The sequence below is a fragment of the Herpailurus yagouaroundi genome, unplaced genomic scaffold (genome assembly GCF_014898765.1).
Source record: "Herpailurus yagouaroundi ecotype Mexico unplaced genomic scaffold, PumYag 220, whole genome shotgun sequence".
Classification (NCBI taxonomy): domain Eukaryota; kingdom Metazoa; phylum Chordata; class Mammalia; order Carnivora; family Felidae; genus Herpailurus; species Herpailurus yagouaroundi.
Genome location: NW_024412451.1, coordinates 2,949,222 through 2,971,428, shown reverse-complemented (window position 1 = coordinate 2,971,428; position 22,207 = coordinate 2,949,222). Strand labels below are relative to the sequence as shown.

General features: G+C 50.0%; 1 protein-coding gene across 2 annotated transcripts in view; it reads right to left on the bottom strand.

Annotated features, from left to right (window-relative positions):
* Window positions 1-165: 165 nt before the first annotated feature.
* Window positions 166-22,207, bottom strand: part of CCDC61 (coiled-coil domain containing 61) — a 25,465-nt gene continuing 3,423 nt past the window's right edge. Inside the window, exons 1-14 of one of the 2 annotated variants that reach the window (XM_040457458.1) lie at window positions 22,116-22,191; window positions 18,251-18,409; window positions 17,917-17,999; window positions 13,029-13,186; window positions 11,754-11,915; window positions 3,333-3,543; window positions 3,154-3,236; window positions 2,273-2,442; window positions 2,070-2,145; window positions 1,572-1,714; window positions 1,406-1,484; window positions 1,177-1,228; window positions 603-678; window positions 166-495 (exon numbers count right to left, since the gene is read on the bottom strand). In XM_040457458.1, the coding sequence (XP_040313392.1) occupies window positions 398-495; window positions 603-678; window positions 1,177-1,228; window positions 1,406-1,484; window positions 1,572-1,714; window positions 2,070-2,145; window positions 2,273-2,442; window positions 3,154-3,236; window positions 3,333-3,543; window positions 11,754-11,915; window positions 13,029-13,186; window positions 17,917-17,999; window positions 18,251-18,409; window positions 22,116-22,161 (1,596 nt within the window). In that variant the 5' untranslated portion in view covers window positions 22,162-22,191 and the 3' untranslated portion in view covers window positions 166-397. Of the gene's footprint in view, window positions 496-602; window positions 679-1,176; window positions 1,229-1,405; window positions 1,485-1,571; window positions 1,715-2,069; window positions 2,146-2,272; window positions 2,443-3,153; window positions 3,237-3,332; window positions 3,544-11,753; window positions 11,916-13,028; window positions 13,187-17,916; window positions 18,000-18,250; window positions 18,410-22,115; window positions 22,192-22,207 lie in introns of those variants that run through there. The other variant, XM_040457459.1, reaches the window with a different exon arrangement.

Below are 22,207 nucleotides of genomic sequence, written 5' to 3'. Positions count from 1 at the left end.
CCTTTTGTTGCTTTAGGGAGCATGGAAGTTCTTCCTGCCCCTGAACCCCCAAGTGCCTCCCAGTCACAGGCGCGCCCAGAAATACACCCAGGTCCCAATGACACCCCTCGCCCAATCCTCATTTCCTCCCGCTCCAGCCCCACGCTTCAGTCACACGCTGAAGGATCCCAAGGACAAGTATGTTTATTTACAAAATGCACACCCCCTCCCTCCGCCCCCCAGCCTGCAATGCATGGGAGAGAGGGAGGGGTCAGGGCCTTACACACACGGGAGACCCCAGGAGCACCAGCAGGGGAGGAGCCTGAGCCTGGCCGGAAGGACCCGCCAGCCCCGCCCCTCCACACCGAATCCAGCAGTGCGCGTGGGGTGGTGGAGGGACAGTACTCCCTGCCCAAGGTCACGACCTTGTGTCCAGACGGTTCATGTATTCCTGCAAGGCCTTCAGGCGGGCGTCTATTTCCGCCATGTCCGCTGCCTGGTGGTCCGAGCTGTACTCTGTGAGCGCAGGTGAGAGGGGTGGGTGTAGGGGCTGTGAGGGCCCAATATGCTGTCCTCAGACTGTGGGGCAGGGGAAGGGGGGACACGTGGAGTCCCAGGCTCACCTTTGATAGGGACCCAGCCCCCCGAATTAGCCGGGCGTCTCTGACGGCGGCCGCGATCCAGAGGGGTGGACTTTTGCTGCAGGAGGAGGCACGAGAGGGGGTTAGGGACCCTCCCTCCAGTCCTGCCCCCCAAATCCACTGGAAATTCTGAACCCGAGGATCTCAAAAAATAAGGGCTGACACCCACTGGCCACTTACTGGATGCAAAATCACCCCCCGGGAGCTTCACCAGAAAGAACCCTCTGAGGTGAATACGATTACCATCCCCATTTAATTGATCAAAGACACTGAGGCTGAGGGACACACAGGCGATAGGAAGGGGCGGGGCCGGTTTTAAGACCTTTCATTGGAGGCCAGCGCTGGTGCCCTTGGCCACCATCATCTGCCCTCACCCCACGCCCACCCTCCCCTCCGACCCAAGGCTCAAAACATTCGCCACCAGAAACATTTCGGAGCCACCCCTGCCCACCTGATTCCCCCACAATGGAATCACGGAGGAAAGGGACAGGGGCTTCTGGGAGGTTCATGCTGCCGCTGCCCCCTCCCCCTCCAGGGTCTGGGGAAAGACACTCACCGTATTGGACCCACTCCAGGTTGTGGGGCTGGGAGGCTTCCCGCGGCGGACGCTGACAGGAGACGGTAATCAAGGACGGACCCGAGAAGCCTCCGGCACCTCCCACCTCGCCCTCCCAACGTGGTTTCAAGGCTCCAGCCTCCATCGCCCAATTTCCCTGCAAAAGCCTCTTTCCAGCCTCCCCAGACACCCGTTTGGAGGCGGTCTCTTCCCCCAGCCCAAGTTTTACCCTCTAGGGAGGGATTCAGAGAAATCCTCCAACTCGCTGCAGGAGCTGGCGGACGAGCAGCGGCTGCGGAGACTGTCCACTAGAGGGAGAAAGAGAGCGTAAGTCTCCGGCGCTCGCCCGGGGCGCCCAGCCCGCCTGCCGGCCCCGCGCTCTGCAGCCCAGTTACCCGAGGAGCTGCGGTGTCGCGAGCGGTTGGCCGCGTCCCCTCGGCCGGTCACGGCGGCGGGCGGCCGAGTCTGGCGCGACCAGGAGACGGACGGCCCGTCGCCGCTTCCTCCGCTGCCCCGTCGGTTCCTCTGCTGCTGCTGCCTGCGGAACCGCAAAGGAGACGCTCACCCGGCCGCCCAACTAGTGCCAGGAAAGGCGTCGCTGCGCCCCTACGTGGTCGCAGCCGGGGCCAGTGACTCCGTTGAGGTCACGCGGCCTACGTAAGGAAGAGGCACGCGGACACGCAGACCAGGTGGTGGTGGGAGACAAGGAAGCAGGGCGGGGGGGGGGGGGAAGGGTCAGGGGCGGAGGTGGAGTTCAGGTGCAAAGCAGGAGCAGGAAGGGGAGAGACGGAGCAGGTGACAGGTGATGGGAGACCGCGATGGATGAGGGTACAGGCCAGCGGGCCAGTAAAGGACCAGGGATATGGGCAGATAAAGAGGAAATGTGCGCTAACTTCATCTTGATCTCTCTCTGCTTCTTCTCCTTGGCTTTCACAAAGGCCGTGGGGTCGAAACGGGGCACGCGACCACCTAGGATGGGGTGGGAGAGTGTGCAGAGAAGAGGCTGGGGTCACAGGATCACGCCTCCACAGCTCTAGTCCATTCCCCCTCCTCCCACAGGCAGGGCAGGGCAGGGCAGGGCCTGGCCGGCACAGACCTGTGGGTGAAGGCGAGGGGCGGACGGGGCGGCCTCGACCCCGGCTCCCCCGACCGCTCTCCCGGGAAGAAGAGCGGGCGGCACCGCGACCACGAGATGTGGAGCGCTCCCGCGACGACGAAGCCCGATCCTCCCGCACCCGGGGCGGCACCACCGGCGGAGTCTGTCTCCTGGGAGCGCAGGACCCACTGTCAGTTTCCCGCCGGCCAGCTCCTATCTCAACTCCTATCTCAAGCCTCTTCTCGGATCACACCATCTCCGAACTTTCTGGTCCATCCCACCATCAACTCCCAGACATTCACGCCCTTGCACACGACCCTCACAGACACCTTACCTTGTCCCAGGCTCCCGCCCCTCTCGAAGCCCCAGAATAACCCGTCTGTCACTTCCCTGCATCCTAACAAACCCCCTTCACCGGGACCCTTCTTCCTGAGCTCTCCCACCGCTCCCTAGAAATCCTTTCCAAAATTCCGTCACCCACCGCAATAAGTAACAGCAGACATCAACCAGATCCCCACCAGCTGGGCCACAACCTTTCACCGTGTGGCCACGCCCTTTCGCTCTACGGGATAGCCTCAGGGCCCACCCCTTCCGAATCTCCAGGCCCAGCCTCCTGACACACGCTTCAAGCCCTGCCCATCTCCCCACAGACTCCGCCCACCACGTCTAACTCAGCCCCACGCGGTCCACTAGATTCCTCCCACCGCTCCGTCCCCGCCCACTCTCAGCCGCCCCACTCAAGCCCCGCCCACACGCCCTGGGCCCCGCCCTCCCCCCCCGACTCCACACCTCCTCCCCAGGCTCCGCCCGTCCAGGCCTAAGCACCCCAGCAGCCCCCTCCCAGCTCCAAGACCCCGCCCACCCCAGACCGCGCCCCTCACCCCCTCTTGTACACCGCCAGCTCGCTGTTCACCGTCCTCAGCCGGGCGCGCAGGCTACGCTCCGACGCCTTCACCTCCTCCAGCTGCCGGGGGAGAACAGGGGCGCAAGGGCCCAGACTGAGGCCGAGGTCCACGCCCCAGCGGCCACCCCCGGCCCGCCGGCCGCCCCGCCCCCTCACCTCCTTGGCCAGGCGCCGGCAATCCTGGCTGCGGCGGCCGACCCCGCGGTGTCCGAGGCCCCGCTCTTGCCGAAGCTCCAGCTCCAGGCCGCGGACGAGCCCACGCAGCGCCTCAGCCTCCTGGCGCGCCGCCCTCCCGGCCAGAGCCTCCTCTCGAGATCGGCCCAGCTGGGCCTCCAGCTCGCGCTTCTCCGATGCCAGGCGTGAAACCCTGGGGGAAGAGGGTAGAGGGAGGACGACAGAGTTGGGAGGGAGGGCGTGCACGATCCTATCATCCTCACTTCTCCATGGGTGCGGGCACGAGCCATTTCACCTGCTCCAGGAACCAGGAATGCAGCCCCACCACTCCAGCCGCCCCCGCGGCCCCGTAGTCTCTCTTCCCGCGGGAGGAGGAACATGGCCATCCATCCCGCGGCGAGGACACAGCCCTGTGAGATCTAATTCCAAAAGAAGTCATCAATCTGCCCTTCTCCGTACCCTGAAAGCCTAGCCCTGAGTTCCTGGACTTACATGGTCTCCCACGCCCCCACCCCTGGCCTCCCAGCCATCACGGCCTCCTATTCACCAGAAGATTCTTTGTAAAATGCAAATCCGATCAGGTCACTACTGTGCTCAAAACCTTCCTTGAGAAAAAGATGTACACACAAGGCTATTCATTGCAGCGCCATTTCTTGTTCAAGTTTATTTATTTTTGCGAGAGACAGAGACAGCGGGAGCAGGGGAGGGCCAGAGAGAGACAGGGAGAGAGAGAGAGAATCCGAAACGGATTCCTCGCTGTCAGTGCAGAGCCGGGGGTGGGGCTCGAACCCACGGTTGGAACCCAGGAAACCTCGAGCTCATGACCTGAGCCAAAATGGAAAGTCCAACACTTAACCGACCGAGCCACCAGGGGCCCCAGCACTATTTTGTAATGTTTATTTATTTATTTTGACGGGGGGCCGGGGGGGGGGGGGCAGAGGGGCAGAGAGAGAGGTAGAGAGAGAATCCCAAGCAACTTCCGTGCTGTCAGTGTAGAGCCGGAAGGGGAACTCTATCTCACCAACCTTGAGATCATTACCTGAGCAGAAATCAAGAGTCGGAGGCTTAGCCGACAGAGCCACCCAGGCGCCCCGCAGCCCTATTTATAATAGCAAGGGTAGACATAACCAAAATGTATACCAACAGAAAGTAAGCTGAATTTCTATGATCCAGCCACTGAACTGAGTACCACACAACTAGAAAAAGGAAGGAGAAAGAGCTCTATATCCTGTCGCCAAGTGATGGCCAGGATAGAAGTTTAAAAACAGGGCTGAACAATGTTTAATACGTCTCTTCACGCAAAAGAAAAGAGGGGAATTATAAATCATATTATGTTCATATTTTCAAAAATATGTGAGGATAAATCAAACCTTAAAAAAAAATAGCTTACCTATCAGGGAGAAACCAGTGGCAACAGGGACACAAGTGGGACCCCACTAAATGTACCTTCTTAGGTAACCTCCGTGCCCAATATGGGGCTTGAAGTCAAGACCCTGAGATCAAGAGTCGCATGCCCTACTGACTGAGCCAGCCAGGTACCCCCCTACCTTCTTTTTCAGTTCTGACTTCGGAACTCTGAAAATATTGTATTTAAATAAATTTTGAGAAATCAACCCCTAAAACTTTTATTTTTTTCAATGTTTATTTATTTTTGCCAGAGAGAGGGAGACAGAGCATGAGCAGGGGAGGGGCAGAGAGAGAGAGAGGGAGACACAGAATCCGAAGCAGGCTCCAGGCTCATGACCCATCAGCACAGAGCCCGACGCGGGGCTCGAACTCACAGACTGCGAGATCGTGACCTGAGCCGAAGTCGGACGCCCAACCGACTGAGCCACCCAGGTGCCCCAACCCCTACAACTTTTAAAAGAAACTCGCTCAAATAGATCTAACTGGGTGTAAAAGTTGGTGGTATATTGGAGAATTATGTCAGGGGGCAAAAACAAAACAAAAATAACGTGGGGTGCCCGGGTGGCTGTCAGTTAAGCGTCCGACTTCGGCTCAGGTCATGATCTCACGGTTCATGGGAGGCTGCTTCGGATTCTCTGTCTCCTTCTCTCTCTGCCCCTCCCCCGCTCGTGCTCTGTCTCTCAATAATAAATAAATGTTAAAAAATTTTTTAAGGGGTGCATGGGTGGTGCAGTCGGTTAAGCGTCCGACTTCAGCCAGGTCACGATCTCGCGGTCCGTGAGTTCGAGCCTCGCATCGGGCTCTGGGCTGATGGCTCGGAGCCTGGAGCCTGTTTCCGATTCTGTGTCTCCCTCTCTCTCTGCCCCTCCCCCGTTCATGCTCTGTCTCTCTCTGTCCCAAAAATAAATAAACGTTGAAAAAAAAAATTTTTTTTTAAATAAAAAAAAATTTTTTTTAAAAAGATCCTCTCACTCTCTCTCTCACTCTCTTTCTCTCCTTCTGCCCCTCTCCCCCACTAGTGCTCTTTCTCTCTATAAAATGAAATAAAATGGAGTGAAATGAAATAAAATGAAATGAAATTAATTTAGGACCTTGAGATGGGGAGATTATCTTGGATTATCAGAGTGGGCCCTAAATACAATCACAAGTATCCTTACTGGGGTGCCTGGGAGGCTCAGTCAGTTAAGCATCCTACTTTGGCTCAGGTCATGATCCCGCAGTTTACAGGTTCGAGCCTTGAGTCAGGCTCTGTGCTGACAGCTCAGAGCCCGGAGCCTGCTTTGGATTCTGTGTCTCCCTCTCTCTCTGCCCCTCCCTGGCTCGCACTCTGTCTATCTCTCTCAAAAACAAATTAAAACATTAAATTTAAAAAAAATTATAATAACCATAAGTGTCCTTATAAAAGAAAGGTCGAGGAAGATCAGACACAGAAGAGGAGAAGGCAATCTGACCACAGAGGCAGAGAGTGGAGTGATGTGGAATGATGGCAGGCAGCAGAAGCTGAAAGATGGAAGAAACAGATTCTCTGCTAGAGCCTCTTGCAGGGGAGCATTGCCCAGCTGACACCTTGATCTCAGCCCCAGTGATTTCAGATTTCTGGCCTCCAGAACTGTAAGAGAATAAATTTCTGCTGTTATAAAGCACCAAGTTTGTGGTAATTTGTCACAGCAGCCATAGGAAACCAACATAGCATCAGTTGAGTTTAAATTCATGACTTCAAAAGGATAGTAAAAGCAAAACAACATTCATTGAACTTCATGGAGGATTTGCAGGAAGCAACTCGTTATTCTGACAAAAGTTAAGTAGAGGGGAAAAAACACAAGCTTTAATCATGCCTTTCTCATAGGAAATATATCTCAGGGAAACCAAATAACTGATGAGAGAGAATGCGTTTCTTTATCGAAAACTTTCAGCTAACAAAAGCAAAAAAAAATTATAGAATTAGATCATTACCATTAACCAACCCCTGATGAAAAATCTATCTAGCTACTGATCATCAGTAACTACTAAAACTATATATTAGGGGCGCCGGGGTGGCTCAGTCAGTTGGGCGTTTGACTTCAGCTTGGGTTGTGATCTTGCTGTCCATGGTTTCGAGCTCTGCATCAGGCTCTGTGCTGACAGCTCAGAGCCCGGAGCCTGCTTCGGATTCTGTGTCTCCCTCTCTCTCTGCTCCTCCCCCATTCATACTCTATCTCTCTTTGTCTCTCAAAAAATAAGTAAATGTTAAAAAAAGAAAACATTAAAAAAAATAAACTTAAAAAACTTTTTTTAATCTTAAAAAAAACTATATATTAACAGTTCTTGTCACTTTGCAAGTTTAAATCAATTAGGGATCTGAAAAACACATAGATGCCTACATTTTTGGCAAAACACTGAATTTATCCTTTACAATCCAGAACAAGGCAAGGATGCCACATATCACTGCTTCTTCTCAACACTGTACTGGTGATCCTCACCAATGCAATAAGACAAGAAAAAGAAATGAAAGATAAGGATTAAGAAAGAATTAACAAAACAGTCATTTGCAGATGAAATGATTATAAACATTAAACATCAAAGGAAATCTACAAATTATTAGAAATAATAAGAAAGCTGGTGGAAGTTACTAGACACAATATCAACATCTACAGTTAGGGAGGCCTAGGAGGCTCAGTCTCAGTCGCGCTGATGGTGCAGAGCCTGCTTGGGATTCTCTCTCTCTTTGCTCCTCCCGTGCATGTTCTGTCTCTCTCTCAAAATAAATAAAAATAAACTTAAAAAATTTTTTTGAAAAATACAATTATATAAACATCTATATCATTTATATTTAAATAAACCATTAAAAAAAAATCACCCAAAGATAGGAAAAGAATCTAACAAAAGTATGATAGAATAACATCATTCAGACATTAAATAAAACCTAAATAAATACCAAGGTATATTGTTTATATATTGGAGTACTCGCTATTTTTTTAAGTAGGTTCCACGCCCAGTGTGAAACCAAATACGAGACTTGAACTCACGACTCTGAGATCAAGACCTGAGCTGAGATCCAGAGTCAGAAGCTCAACCAAGTGAGCCACCCAGGCATCCTGTGGAATACTCACTATTTATACAGATTTCAGCTTTCCTTAAATTGTTCCATAGATTCAATGCAATACCAATAAAAATTCTAACAAGTTATGGGGCACCTGGCTGGCTCAGTCACTGGAGCATCCAACTCTTGGTCTCAGGGTTGTGAGTTTGAGAGCCATGTTGGGTGTAGAGATTAGTTTATAAAAAAATAAAATCTCAAGCCTATTATTCTAAAAAAAAAAAAAAATCCAACAAGTTTTATGTTTTTGTATTGAAAAACCTATTGATTCTAAAATTTATAAAGAAATGCAAATTTCCAAAAATAACCACAAAGTTCTTAAAATGGAAAAACACAAGTCAGAAGACTTGCTCTACCCAGTATGCCAGTATGTCTAATTAGAAAGCTACAATACCTCTAACCTACATATATTACACACACACACACACACACACACACACACATTATTTGTGATAAAGGTGACAATGACGACACAGTAGGGAAAGGATACTCTTTTCAATAAATGTCATCGGACTGATTGACTGGCCATGTGAAAAAAATATGAAAGAGCCTCTATCTCCCCCAAAATCGATTTCAGGTGGATCGTAGACATCAATGTGAAAAGCAAAAGACAAAAAATTATAGAAGACGATATAGGACAAGATCTTCATGATACTGGGAGAGAAGGATTCTAAGGCAAGACATAACAATTGCTAACTTCAGAGAAAAAAACGTATAAGTTAGTCTACATCACAATTAAGAACATCTATTTATCAAAAGACACTATTAAGAGAGCGAAAAGGCCAGCTATAGAGGGCAAGCAGGTGTCTGAAATACATAACATCAACAAAGGGCTCGTCTCCAGACTATATAAAAAGCTCCTGGAAATCAGTAAGAAATAGATGACAAGAGGAAAATAGATACGACAGGTGAACAGGCAACTGACAAAAGAGGAAATCCAAATGGCTACTTAAATATATGAAAAACTGCTCAACCTCTTGGTAATTAAGTAAACGCAAATGAAAACTACCAAGAGGTACCGACTGGGCTGATGGGAACTTCATAAGAAGGACTCAGATCTCAACCTCAGAACTCATCGGCCCCAACGCCACCTGACGGTAGGCAAGTACATGGCACCCCCAAGGAAGGTGTCTTGCCAGAGACCTAAATCTGATTAGCCTCTAGGGTTAACAGTGACTTCACAGGAAATACAGGGGACAGAGGAATACACTGACCATGGAGATAAAACGAAGTATTTACAGAGGAAATCTGATGTCTGGGATTCGCTTCTCGGGGAGGGGGGAGGGTGTGGAACACCGTTGAATCTGGGGCACAAATACTTGTCCATCCTACTTCTGTCTACTGTGTGTGCTTAGAATTTTTCCTAATAAAAAACTTCTTAAAATCTGTAGCTCCCCCACCTTCTCCCAGGAGCTCCCCATTTGGCCCCATCCAGCTGATTCCCCCCTCCTCTCCTCTCCTCCCACCTTCCTCTCCCGTGCTGCGTCAGCCAAGCTTCTCTTTACAGATCCAAGTCCCTCCTCCTGCAACACTTTCTCTCATCCTTTAAATGTCACATCCACTGTCCCCAGCCAGGCTAGGTCATGTCCCTCTGTTCTCTGCTCTCATGCTCTCTGTACATTTCCTTCCTATAGCACCAGTCATTGTAGAGTTGGCATTTATCAGTGTGATTATCTGTCTTCTGTCTGGATCCTTACTCCAGCTGTCTGGTCACCGTGAGGGAACCTGAATTCTGTGGTCGGGCTGTGTCCAACTCTACTCCACTTATTACGAGCTTGGTGACCTTGGGCAGTAGCACCTCACATCTCTGGGAAGTGGAACAATAACAATACCTACGTATAAAGTTGTATAAGAATTTACAGAGTGCTTAGACCATATCTGGCACTGAGTAAGGGCTCTAGAAACATTAACTCAGGCTGGGCAGTGTGCCTGGCACACAGTATGAACTGGATAAACACTGGATGGATGGATGGATGGATGGATGGATGGATGGATGGATGGATGAATCTTGGAGTCTTCCCAAACTTCCTCACTACAGTTAGGAAGAGGAAGTTGGGAAGAGGAAGAAGCCACCAACCAGCTGTAGGATCTCAAGCCATCCTCTCTAGTTCTGGTTGGCTCTGAGCGACAGAGGGCGCCACGCTGTGGCCAGTCCGGGAAATGCATACATCCACACACACCAGAGAGGCCAGAGGGTAGATCCTGAGGATGAAGTGAGGGAAACACTTATCCTGCTTCCCAGCAATGTACAGCCAGGCTCTTCCAGGAAGACCCACAGGGCTCTCCAGCCCCAGAGGCCCCCACCTCCTCCCTGTCAGCCCTGAACAGTTAGCCCTGGACTAGCGGCCTAGCAGCCACCAACATAACACAACAGCTACAGAAACAAAGGGGACTTGGTGCTGGCTGCACGGATTCAAAAATCTAGCGTGTGACCTGCGGCAAGTTCTCTAACCTCTCTGGGCCTCAGTTGCCTCCTCTGTAAAATGGGGGCGAGAGCAATGTCTACCTTGCAACGATTAAAAAACTTAAGTCACGAAGGGGCACCTGGGTGGCTCAGTCGGTTGAGCGTCCGACTCTTGATTTCGGCTCAGGTCATGATTTCACGGTTCATGGGATCAAGCCCTGAGTTGGGCTCAGCACCGATAACGTGGAGCCTGTTTGGAATCCATTTTCCCTCTCACTCAGTCCTCCACTGGCACGCTCTCTCTCTCAAAATAAACAAACATTTAAAAATAAATAAAAATATGGGGCGCCTGGGTGGCGCAATCGGTTGAGCGTCCTACTTCAGCCAGGTCACGATCTTGCGGTCCGTGAGTTCGAGCCCCGCGTCAGGCTCTGGGCTGATGGCTCAGAGCCTAGAGCCTGTTTCCGATTCTGTGTCTCCCTCTCTCTCTGCCCCTCCCCCGTTCATGCTCTGTCTCTCTCTGTCCCAAAAATAAATAAAAACGTTGAAAAAAAAATTTTTTTTAATAAATAAAAATTTAAATTTTAAATGAAAAAATTAAAAAAATAAAGAATAATAAAAATAATTAAAAATTAAGTAACAAAGCACTGAGCAGAATCCTTGGCACACAGCTAAATGCCCTATAAATGTCAGCTACGGTTATAATTATCATTGTTCTTACAAACATTTTATTTGCCCTTCCCAATGGGCGGGACTTCCTCCAGGTGGCAATGGCGTCCTGGATTCAGCACGCCACAGGGCACAGCATGCAGCAGGCACTCGGTAAATATGCCAAAAAGCCTTTGCTCTCTTCACTTTACTCTGCCAGCCCCCGTGTTTTCACCACATCCAACCAAACACAAAGCCTTTGCACATGCTGTTCCCTCTGCCTAGAACACTCTTCCCCACTCGCTTCACCTGACTCACCCCAAGACCCCAGCAGGTTCCTATTCAGCCTCCTAGAGCACAGACTCCCTTTTCTGCCTAATCCCATCTCTGCTAGCAATGCTATTCCCAGGTGGTTATGGGATCAACGTCCATCTGCCCCCTGGGCTGGCCACAACGTGAAGGGCAGGGAGGGGGCCAGCACAAAAGAGGCGCTGAATATAGCCCCACCTCCACCGTCTTTGCACATGCTGCTCCCTTTGCCTGGAACACCTCTCCCTTACCAGGCAGGCTCCAGTCTCCCCTCTGTGCTTCCCAAACTCCATCCACTGTGTATCTTCACTGTCTACAGACAAAGCTATCTCCCCCACTGGACCTGGAGTCCCAGGAGGGCAGGGCCAGGATTGGCTGAAATCATTGCTGTGTCCCCAGCACCACCCAGCACAAGGCAGGCACAGAAGAGGGGCTCGGAATAAATGTTTGGTGAACAAGGGACCACCACCCTTCCAATAGTGCTGAGCATAGGGCCAGGCAGTGACTGATGGGATGCCTCCTCCCCCCAGCCCCAACCGCATTCGCCTCCTGGACTCACTGTTCCCTCAGGTGCCAGATCTCAGTCTCCCGGGTGTCCCGAGCATCCTGGCCGTCCAGCCCTCGAAGGCGGCCCAGCTCCTCCTTCAGTGAGCGGATGATGCCCTGCAGGACCACAGGGTCCGGCTTGCCCTGGTACGGGAGGGGCAGCGGGTAGTGAATCCTGAGGAAGATTAGAACCGTGGCATCTCAGAGGCCAAGAAACCACCCGAGGGTAACTACCAGACCCTGAGAGCCTTCGAGTAGGAAAATACACAATTCCAAAAACCTCACGTTCCTAGAGGCTTAAGTTCTAAATGCAACTTCCAGCCCCCTCCCTGCGCCCAGATCCCTTGCACCAGCTGGCCGTCCCTGAGACTCCCTTCTAGAGCAATTTTGGAACCCCTGGCATTGATGGGCTGGTTGTAGTCCGAATTAACTTCCTCATCATACGCTGCTGGTATCACGTTACTTACCACCAAGCGGTCCTAATTCGATTCCATAGGGGTAGATTCTAAATGGCCTGATCTGCGTCACCGCTTAGCAGAGGAAAGGTAGGGCACCTTGATTAACGTCCCACCAGACGCTATGCTCACCGGACGGACAACTTCCCATTAGAAAATCCGGGAGCTATTATCAAATGGGGCAGATGCTATCCCCTGGCTACCCAACAGCCATTGCCAGCCCCCTCCTCCTCCCTTGCTGCCTCCCACTGTACAGGCTAAAGAGCCAGGCATTGATTTTAGCAGCATCCCCTGCACATGACCACTTGTGGCCAAATATTAGGGAAAGGCCACAAGACCTTTTCTGGCCAGATATTATAGGAAACCTATTGGGCATCTTTTAGGAACACTTCTATTTTCCTGATTAAAAACAGTAGATGCAATTAGCAAGTACAGCCCAGTTCTCTTCCTCTTGCTTTGATACAGAACCCACGCCTGGAGGGCCAGCAGCCATTTTGTGACCTTGAGGAGACAAGGATGAGGTCCAAAAGCCAACACTTTAAGGATGACAAAAAAGGAATAAAACAGAAGGAGCCCGAGTCCCTAAGGAAACTTCTAGGTAGTAGCCACTTACCTAGACATTTTGTTGGGTGATAAACTATTGTTTGTCTAAAGCACCTGGAATAGTTATTCTACTACTTAGAGCCAAACACAATACCAAATGATACAAATCCCAACAGTGAAGATTCCAAAGGCAATACCCCCACCCCACCCTCAGGGTTTTCTGAGTTCTAACTACACCCTCTCCTACCCACCCACCAGCCTGAGCCTGGAGCCAAGTCCTTTATCCCCACCTGTCAAACTCCACAGAGTAGATGAGGATCAGGTAGCGCTTGGAGTTGAGCTGGGCTGATCTTGAGGCCAAAGGGCCTGGGCGGCCCCCCATCTTGCGATTCCGCAGGGACTCCAGGTCTGTGTAGGTCAGCAGGTCAAGGGTGACCGACTCACTGCTCTATTGGAAGAGGACGGGAGGAATGGCCAGGCCCAGAGCACACAACCCACAAAGCCAGGCCACGCCCCATCCATTCGTTGGGCTAGTGGGGCCTTTCCGACAGAGACAGATGACCAGGATGGCCCTGCCCCAGGGGCTGGCACAAGGACACCAGAGGGAGAAACTGGTAAGAACCTAAATGGTCAACCATGGGGGACAGCTTAGTGCTGTGGCTCTCCAAGTGTTGTCCAAAGGCCCCTGGGGGGTCCCCGAGACCCTTTCAGGATTTCCACGAGGTCAAGACAATTTTCCTAATAATACTGTCATGGGTCCTTGCCAAAGGCATCAAATGCAAATGTACGAGGAGTCACTGTGTTTTCTGTTGCTCTGCAATCTCAGTGGGGGGCCAGGAAGAAGGAAGAAACAAACAAACAAACAAACAAATGTAACACCAGAAATCAAAAACAGGAGTGGTCTTTTTTTTTTTTTTTAATAGGCTTCACGCCCAACGCGGGGCTTGAACTCACGACCCTGACTGAGATCAGGACCTGAGCTGAGATAGAGAGTCAGGCACTTGACGGACTGAGCCACCCAGGCACCCCAAACCTAGGAACGGTCTTGACAAATCAGTACAGGTTAATTTTATCGAATCTCCATCCTTGAGTACACAGCTCTGTGACAAAATGGGAAATACACATTGTGTCGCGTACCAAAGTACGACAGACAGTTGTCCCAGGAAGAACACTTGTGTAATCGAGGTGGGGGCTAAATTAGCCACTTTTTCATGGCACACCATGTTTACTTGAAAGAACGACTGACAGACAAAACTACAGTTATTCAGACTTGGCTGTTTGGCAGGTATTTTCTCCCAAAATGAACGAAGTCAGCCCGTCACTTCAAGAAACATAACTGGCGGTATTTGTTGCCAATGAGAAAATTCAAACTTCAAAGCAAAAATTGGCATTTTTGGAAAACTTGGATCGGCCCACTGTGCGCTGGGTAAGCTTCTTGATGTTCAAAGACTTTCCTTGGGGAGATCGGTGAGGATATTAACAAATGTGACTTCCTGATACCGGATAATGAAATGCGTCAACACTCGGAGGGTCTACATAACGCAGCGAACCGTATTTTCCAAATGACCAGTGCATGATATTATAAAATGGGCAAAAGATCCAAGCAAAGTTCAAGGTACATCAATAGAGTTTAATGTAATGTAAAACAAAAAGTTCATTGATATGCTCTCGGACTCCACACTGCGACAAACCTTTGAGAAATGACCACCTGTGCCGATTTAATACGTTAGCAAAGAAGGATGTGCACCATTATCTGATAAAAGCAATTAAAGGACTCCCTTTCCCACTGCATATCTAGGTGAGGGAGGTTTTTCTGCATATACTTCAACCAAAACATATCACAGCAAGGGTGCCTGGGTGGCTCAGTGGGTTAAGCATCTGACTTCGGCTCAGGTGGTGATCTCACGCTGGTGAGTTCTAGCTCCTCACAGGGCTTTCTGCTGTCACTGCAGAGTCTGCGCTTCAGAGCCTCTGTCCCCCTCTCTCTCTGCCCCTCCCCCACTTGCACTTTCTCAAAAATAAACATTAAAAAAAAAAATGCATCGCAACAGACTGAATGCAGAAGCACATATAAGAATCTAGCCGTTTCCGGGGCGCCTGGGTGGCGCAGTCGGTTAAGCGTCCGACTTCAGCCAGGTCACGATCTTACGGTTCTGTGAGTTTCGAGCCCCGCGTCAGGCTCTGGGCTGATGGCTCAGAGCCTGGAGCCTGTTTCCGATTCTGTGTCTCCCTCTCTCTCTGCCCCTCCCCCGTTCGTGCTCTGTCTCTCTCTGTCCCAAAAATAAATAAACGTTGAAAAAAAAAAAAAAAAAAGAATCTAGCCGTTTCCAGGGCGCCTGGGAGGCTCAGTTGGTTAAGCATCTGACACTTGAGTTCCGCTCAGGTTATGATCTCATGGTCTGGGAGTCTGAGTCTCTCATCAGGTTCTGTGCTGACAGTGTGGAGCCCGCTTGGGATTTTGTCTCCCTCTCTCCCTGCCCTTCCCCTGCTTGCATGCGTGCACTCTCTCTCTCTCTCTCTCAAAATAAATAAAAATTTAAAAACTAAAAAAAAAAAAAAAAATCTAGCAGTTTTCTATTAAGCAAGACGTTAAACAGATTTGCAAAAATGTAAAACCATGCTGTGTCTCCTACTAATTTATTTTGTCTTAGAAAATGTATTTTTTCATTAAAATGTTATTTAATTTAACACCTAACAGGCTCATTGTGGCTATTTTAAGTGAACTCATAAATATCTTGAAGTTATTCTCAGTTTTAATTTATAAAACAACTTAATTTACAATACGGCAAACAAATATTGATAGAAAAAGCCTGCATAAACAAAAGGTCTTTGATGGCCTCAATAATTTTTAAGACCACAAAGGGGCCATGATACAAAAAACTGGGTTACGTAAATCATGCTGAATGAGCGTAACAGAATACTAAGCAACCACTAACAAGGATGACAAACTCACAAGTTGATGACAATAATAAAAACAGACAATATCTATAAAGCACTTATTACGAGCCAGATGCCATTCTAAGGTTTATACACAGAACTTCTTTAATCTTCACAACGCTGTGAAACAGGGACTACTTTATCCCACATTACAGATAGGAAAACTAAGGCATGAAGGGGAAGTAACTGGCCCAGGGCTTCCAGCTAGTAAGCGGCAGTGATGTGTCTGACTTCAGAATTCATGCTCTTGACCATTGTGCTATACTGCCTACACATACACATGAAGTGTTAGCAGTCTGGAGCAGGGGAGATAAGGGGGATTATAAGAGACTGTCAGTTTCAGGGCACCTAGGTGGCTCAGTCAGTTAAGCAGCTGACTTCAGCTCAGGTCATGATTATGCGGTTCATGAATTCAAGCCCTGTGTGGGCCTCCGTGCTGACAGCTCAGAGCCCGGAGCCCGCTTCGAATTCAGAGAGAGATTGCCTCTCTCTGCCCATCCCCTGTTCGTGCTAGGTCTCTTTATCAAAAATAAATAAACATTAAATAAAAAAAAATAAGAGGGGTGCCTGGGTGGCTCAGTCAGTTGGGCGTCCAACTTCGGCTCAGGTCATGATCGTTCGGTTCATGGCTTCAAGCCCCATGTCAGGGTCTGTGCTGACAGCTCAGAGCCTGGAGTCTGCTTCAGTTTCTGTGTCTCCCTCTCTCTCTGCCCCTACCCCACTCATGCTGTCTCTGTCTCTGTCTCTCTCAAAAATAACTAAAACATTAAAAAAAAAACAATAAGAAAGAAAGGTCAGTTTCTAAGTCACACATTTTAATATGTGAGTGCAAATACCTATAATCAGAGAAATAATGTAGGTCATAGTTTTAAAATGCCTTAATAACACCCTTGACACTCCAACGTCCAACCTGCTCCCCCCCCGCCACTGTCAACACTTCTAACTACTTGACGTTATACATTTTTTCAATTTTCTGTTTCTCCCACTAGAATGTCCATTTCATAAAGGACAGGAATTTTATCTCTTGTGTTTAGTGCTGTATCCCAACGCCTATCACAGTGCCTGGCACACTATAAATGCTCAGTAAATTACGTGAATGAGTAGCTATACTCACTGATGTGACTAAATTTTTATGAAATATCGTTTAATCTTTTACTTTTTTAACTTTTTAAGTTTATTTATTTATTTTGAGAGAGACAGAGACAGCATGAGTGGGGGAGGGGCAGAGAGCGAGAGCGAGAGAAAGAGAGAATCTCAAGCAGGCTCCACGCTGTCAGCGCAGAGCCCGACGTGGGGCTTGAACTCACAAAACTACAGGATCGTGACCTGAGCCAAAACCAAGAGTCGGAGGCTTAACCGCCTGATGTGGTTTAATCTTTTCAAAGCAGGTTACAGAGGGGTGCCTGGGTGGCTCAGTCAGTTAAGCGTCTGACTTCAGCTTGGGTCATGATCTGGCAGTTCATGGGTTTGAGCCCCGCATCAGGCTCTGTGCTGACAGCCCATAGCCTGGAGCCTGCTTTGGATTCTGTGTCTCCCTCTCTCTCTGCCCCTCTCCCACTCGCCCCTGTCTCTCTCCCTCAAAAATAAACATTAAAAAAAAAACAACTTTAAAAGCAGGTTACAGAATACTTTGGGAAATATATCAACTATATAAAATTATACATCTGCACATACACACACACACACACACACACACACACACACTTTCACAAGTAAACAGAGAAGTGGTGAAACGGCTGGAGTGATTTTCACCAAAATATTAACAGGAATGAGTGTTAGTAGAGTGATTCTTCCTTTCTTCTTGACATTTCTCTGTGACAGGAATTTTCCACATTACAGTAACCATCACTAGAATCAGAATAAACCACTTACATTTGGGAAAGAAGAAAAAGATAGGCCTGTCCCTTTAAGGAAAGAAAAGGTAGGGGCGCCTGGGTGGCACAGTCGGTTAAGCGTCCGACTTCAGCCAGGTCACGATCTCGCGGTCCGTGAGTTCGAGCCCCGCGTCGGGCTCTGGGCTGATGGCTCAGAGCCTGGAGCCTGTTTCCGATTCTGTGTCTCCCTCTCTCTCTGCCCCTCCCCCGTTCATGCTCTGTCTCTCTCTGTCCCAAAAATAAATAAACGTTGAAAAAAAAAAATTAAAAAAAAAAAAAAAGGAAAGAAAAGGTAGAGGGCCTTGCATCCGTCAAATGGGCATCCACCTCCCCAGGGATCCACCCCTAGCTCCCAACCTGCCCCTACCTGGGTGAGAGCCGACTCCAGCATGTTACAGAAGATGTTGAACTGTTTGAAGTTCCCTGTCTTGTGAGTCAGATCTTCGATGACTGGGTAGAGAGAAAAGTCCTTCCTGAAGTCTGACCACCTGCCCAGCCCAAGAGCAATGCATCCAAGCTTTCCGACTTGCCCCCACTCCAGGGCCTCTGGCCTGAGGGACGAGCCCTCCACCCCCACCCCACCTTAGGGAGTCTGGTCAGGTAGAAGACGCAGATGGGCGGGTTCCTGATTGACCTCATCTTCCGGGAGAAGGTGATCCCAGGGAAGGACAGGTGAAACCACCCCAGGCAGGCCCACTCACAGCTGGCATCGAACTCGCCCCGCCACTGGTCAGCCGTCATCCGGTCCTCCACCTCCAGCTCCAGCACCTGCCCAGACACCACCACCCGCACGGCATGCTCCACACCCCGGAAGACATAGTCCACCTGCAGGCCGGCTGGCTGGTCCATGGCCAGTGTCGCTGGAGAAAGGATGAAACAGAGATCCAGAGGGGCTGAGAGGCCAGGCTCCAAGGCTGGAAGGCCAAGAATTCATATCCTGGCTTCACCATTCACCAGCTTTGACACCTTAGGAAAGAGATTGCCTCTCTGTGCCTCAATCTCCTCATCCAGAAAACGGGTATAATAACGGAATCTACCTCAGAGTGTTGTCATGATCATTAAATTGTAAAATCCACATAAAAACACTTAGAACTGTGTCCGTGCCCCACGCGTGCTGGCTGACAGGCTATAGGATTTCCAACAAGAGAATCGTGATTAATACACTGATATTAATTTATTAATCTTTATGTTCATTATCTATTAATCAGTCATGCATTCATTCAAACATTTGTGGAGAAAAATCAAGCTACAAAAGGAGACAGAGTACTGAGGTCAGGCAGAGCAGATTTAAAATTTTCATTTTATTTTATTATTGTTTTTTTTAGAGAGAGAGCGCATGCGAGCAGGAAAAAGGGACCGGGGGGAGTGGGGGGAGGAGAGAGGGAGGGAGAGAGAGAGAGACTCTTAAGCAGAGTCCACACTCAGAGCAGAGCCTGAATCAGGGCTCAATCCCATGACCCTTGGATCATGACCTGAGTCAAAATCAAGAGTCAGAGGCTCAACCAACTGAGCCACCCAGGCACCTCCAGGCAGGGTAGATTTTTTTTTTTTAGTTAAAAAAAAATTTTTTTTAAACGTTTTTATTTATTTTTGAGACAGAGAGAGACAGAGCATGAACGGGGGAGGGTCACAGAGAGAGGGAGACAAAGAATCTGAAACAGGCTCCAGGCTCAGAGCTGTCAGCACAGAGCCCGACGCGGGGCTCGAACTCACGGACTGTGAGATCATGACCTGAGCCGAAACCACAAGTCAGACATTTAACCAACTGAGCCACCCAGGCGCCCCGAGGCAGACTTTAAATAGGGCGTCAGGAGGCGATCGGTAGAGCATGCAACGCGTGATCTCAGGGTTGTGAGTTCAAGCCCTATGTTGGGTGTAGAGTTCACTTAAAATCTAAAAAAAAAAAAAAAAAAAAAAAAAAAATTAAAGAAAAAATAGGGGGTCGGGGCAGGCCTCTCTGAGGAGGTAACATATGGGCAGAGAACTGAAGGAAGTCAGGGAGCAAGTCACATGGGTGTCCAGGGAAAGGGGTCCGAGTCGAAAGAACAGCCAGTGCCATATATTATATACAATGAAGTTAATAATTGATTTTATTAATTAGTCTGCTGCACACGTAAGTACCTTCTCTTAGCCAATAGGGCTACTACTCGCTGTTAGTTCTATGGAGTGGAGGACAGGGTCAGATCTGTGTGTTCGGCGTGGATTTTAGGGAGAGCCCCAGGTTGCTTGAGCTTGTATCTAGCTTCAGGTATGTGCACAGACACGGGCAAGTTACTTAATCTCTCTTGGACCCAGATTCCTTCTCTTTAAAGCACATGCTCTCCTGGGTGCTGGGGATACCATGAGAAACCAGATTTCGCCCCTACCCTCAAGGGGGCGGCAGCAGTCAGAAGTATAAAAATGTCTCACACACACACACACACACACACACACACACACACACACAAAAGTTGGGGGTAGGGCTCCTGGGTGGCTCAGTCGGTTAAGTGCAGACTTCGGCCCAGGTCACGATCTCATGGGTCGTGAGTTCGAGCCTGGCACCGGGCTCAGTGCTGACAGCTCAGAGCCTGGAGCCTGTTTCAGATTCTGTGTTTCCCTCTCTCTCTCTCTGTCCCTCCCCCACTCGTGCTCTGTCTGTCTGTCTCTCTCTCAAAAATCAAATAAACATTTTTAAAAATGTCCAAAAAAAAAAGTTGACTAGTGGGAAAAAAGGAGATGCTGGGGGTAGGGGTTGCTCTCGTAGCTAAGGTAGCCAGGGAAGGGCTCTCTGAGCAGACGCCTGGAGAGGGGTAAGGAGAGGCCAGGGGAGGGCTCCACGGTGGGATGTTCCTGGTTTATTCTAAGAACAGCAAGGTATAAGCGTGAGGGACGGAGAGAGGGGTAAGTGATGAGATGAGAGAAATACCGGGCCAGATGATGTTCATGCAGGCCTCTGTAAGCCCATAGGAGGATAACAGGGCTCATGTCCTCGGATTGGTGTAAGGATTAAACGACTTAATCCCGATAAAATCCTTGGACAAATCAAGCAATGCCTGACACAGAGCAAGCACTCAATACACACCGGCATTATTATTATTATTATTATTATTAGTTGTGTTGTGTCTTGAAAGGCAGTACAGAAACAAGGCAAGTCCATTTTCTCCTCAGTGTACAGATGGGGAAACGGAGGCTCGGCAGAAACCCACAGCTGCCCCAGGGACAGAGCTACCCAGGACTGCCCCCCAACCCAGATCACGGGGACCCCTCCAATGCCTGGTCTCCTTCTCTCGCCCGCAACCTTTGCTCCGCGTCATACTCTCCCCCAAAAAGTCTTCCTAAAGGCTGATATTGGAAAATATAACATTTGTGAGGCCAGAAAATGATGAGCCCTGAAACTCTAGGCCAGAGGTCTTTAACTTTTTTAGGAGTCTTTGTGCCTTTGATAGCCTAATGAGATCTCTGAACTTCCCCCAGACAAATGAATAACCAACCCTTGGCGAGTAATTTCAAGGGCTCCCAGAATACCACCCTGAGGCCCATCCACAGATCCCCTTTCTCAAAGGCCCAAGGACAACCGCCAAAGCCCCAGACATCCTGGCAGGCACCTCTGACTCTAGACCCAAGTTCATAAATTTATTTGGGGGGGGGGGGTTCTCTCGAGTTTGGAACTGGCTGATGAAATCGAGAGACCTCTTCCCCCTGAAAATCCATACTCTCACAATTGGGCACTTTCACATTCTCTGGAGGTTCAGAGGTGGGGTTAATAATCCCTGGCCTATGGGCAAACAAACAGCTACACATTTCAAGGTAATCCTGCCCCCCCCCCCCCCCCCACCCCGTACTCCGCGCGAGTGCCTGGCAGCGCTGGCCCCGCCCCTCCGACTCCGCGAACCAATCAGTAGTCGCGCCATTCCGGTTACCAAGGCGTTGGAGGTACCGGCAGAACCCCGCAGGAGCCTTAACAGCTTCACCGCCCCACTCACCACCCAGCTCGCTGTACCAAACTCCAGGGAGACAGAGGAGTAAAGGGGCCCGTCCCATCCCATCTCCACCACCAACCCAGCCCTGCTCTCCTCCCCCACTCCCCCACAGAAGCTCCCCATTCTCTTCCCGAGAATAGTAGCCCTTCCCTAAACCATGGAGCCTTTCCTCATCCAACTGCCGTGAAGTCATTAGCCTCCGGCTCAGTCCCCAGATATTAAGCCCCTGAATATTCTCCCCGAATTCCACTGTCCCCTTACACACACCTGCCCCCCGCACCTCCACAAACTTCGCCCGCTCCCCTCTTCTTGGCCTGATGGGAGCACCCCTGCCACCTCCACATTCCTTTCCAGACCCCAACTCCCCATCTGGGGATTCTGAGCCTGGAGATTCCGGACTCCCTTCCCCTCCCCGCTGCAGAACCTCCCTCCCTCCATTTTCCAGCCTCACCCCTCCTACCACATTCCGGAAACCAGCCGTCTTCATTCCCTTCCCCATGTCCCTTACTGCCATGCGGCTCTCCAAGATGGGGGGCGGGATGGGCCACATTCCCCCTCTCCGTACACCAGCCCCCAAGTTCTCCTGGGCCCCCCCCTCATATTTTACCTGAATGTTGCTCCCTCCTGTTATTCCGCCTGGATTCTGCCTGCATATTTGCCCAAGGTTCTACTCCACAGTGAGGATCTACCCCATTTTCA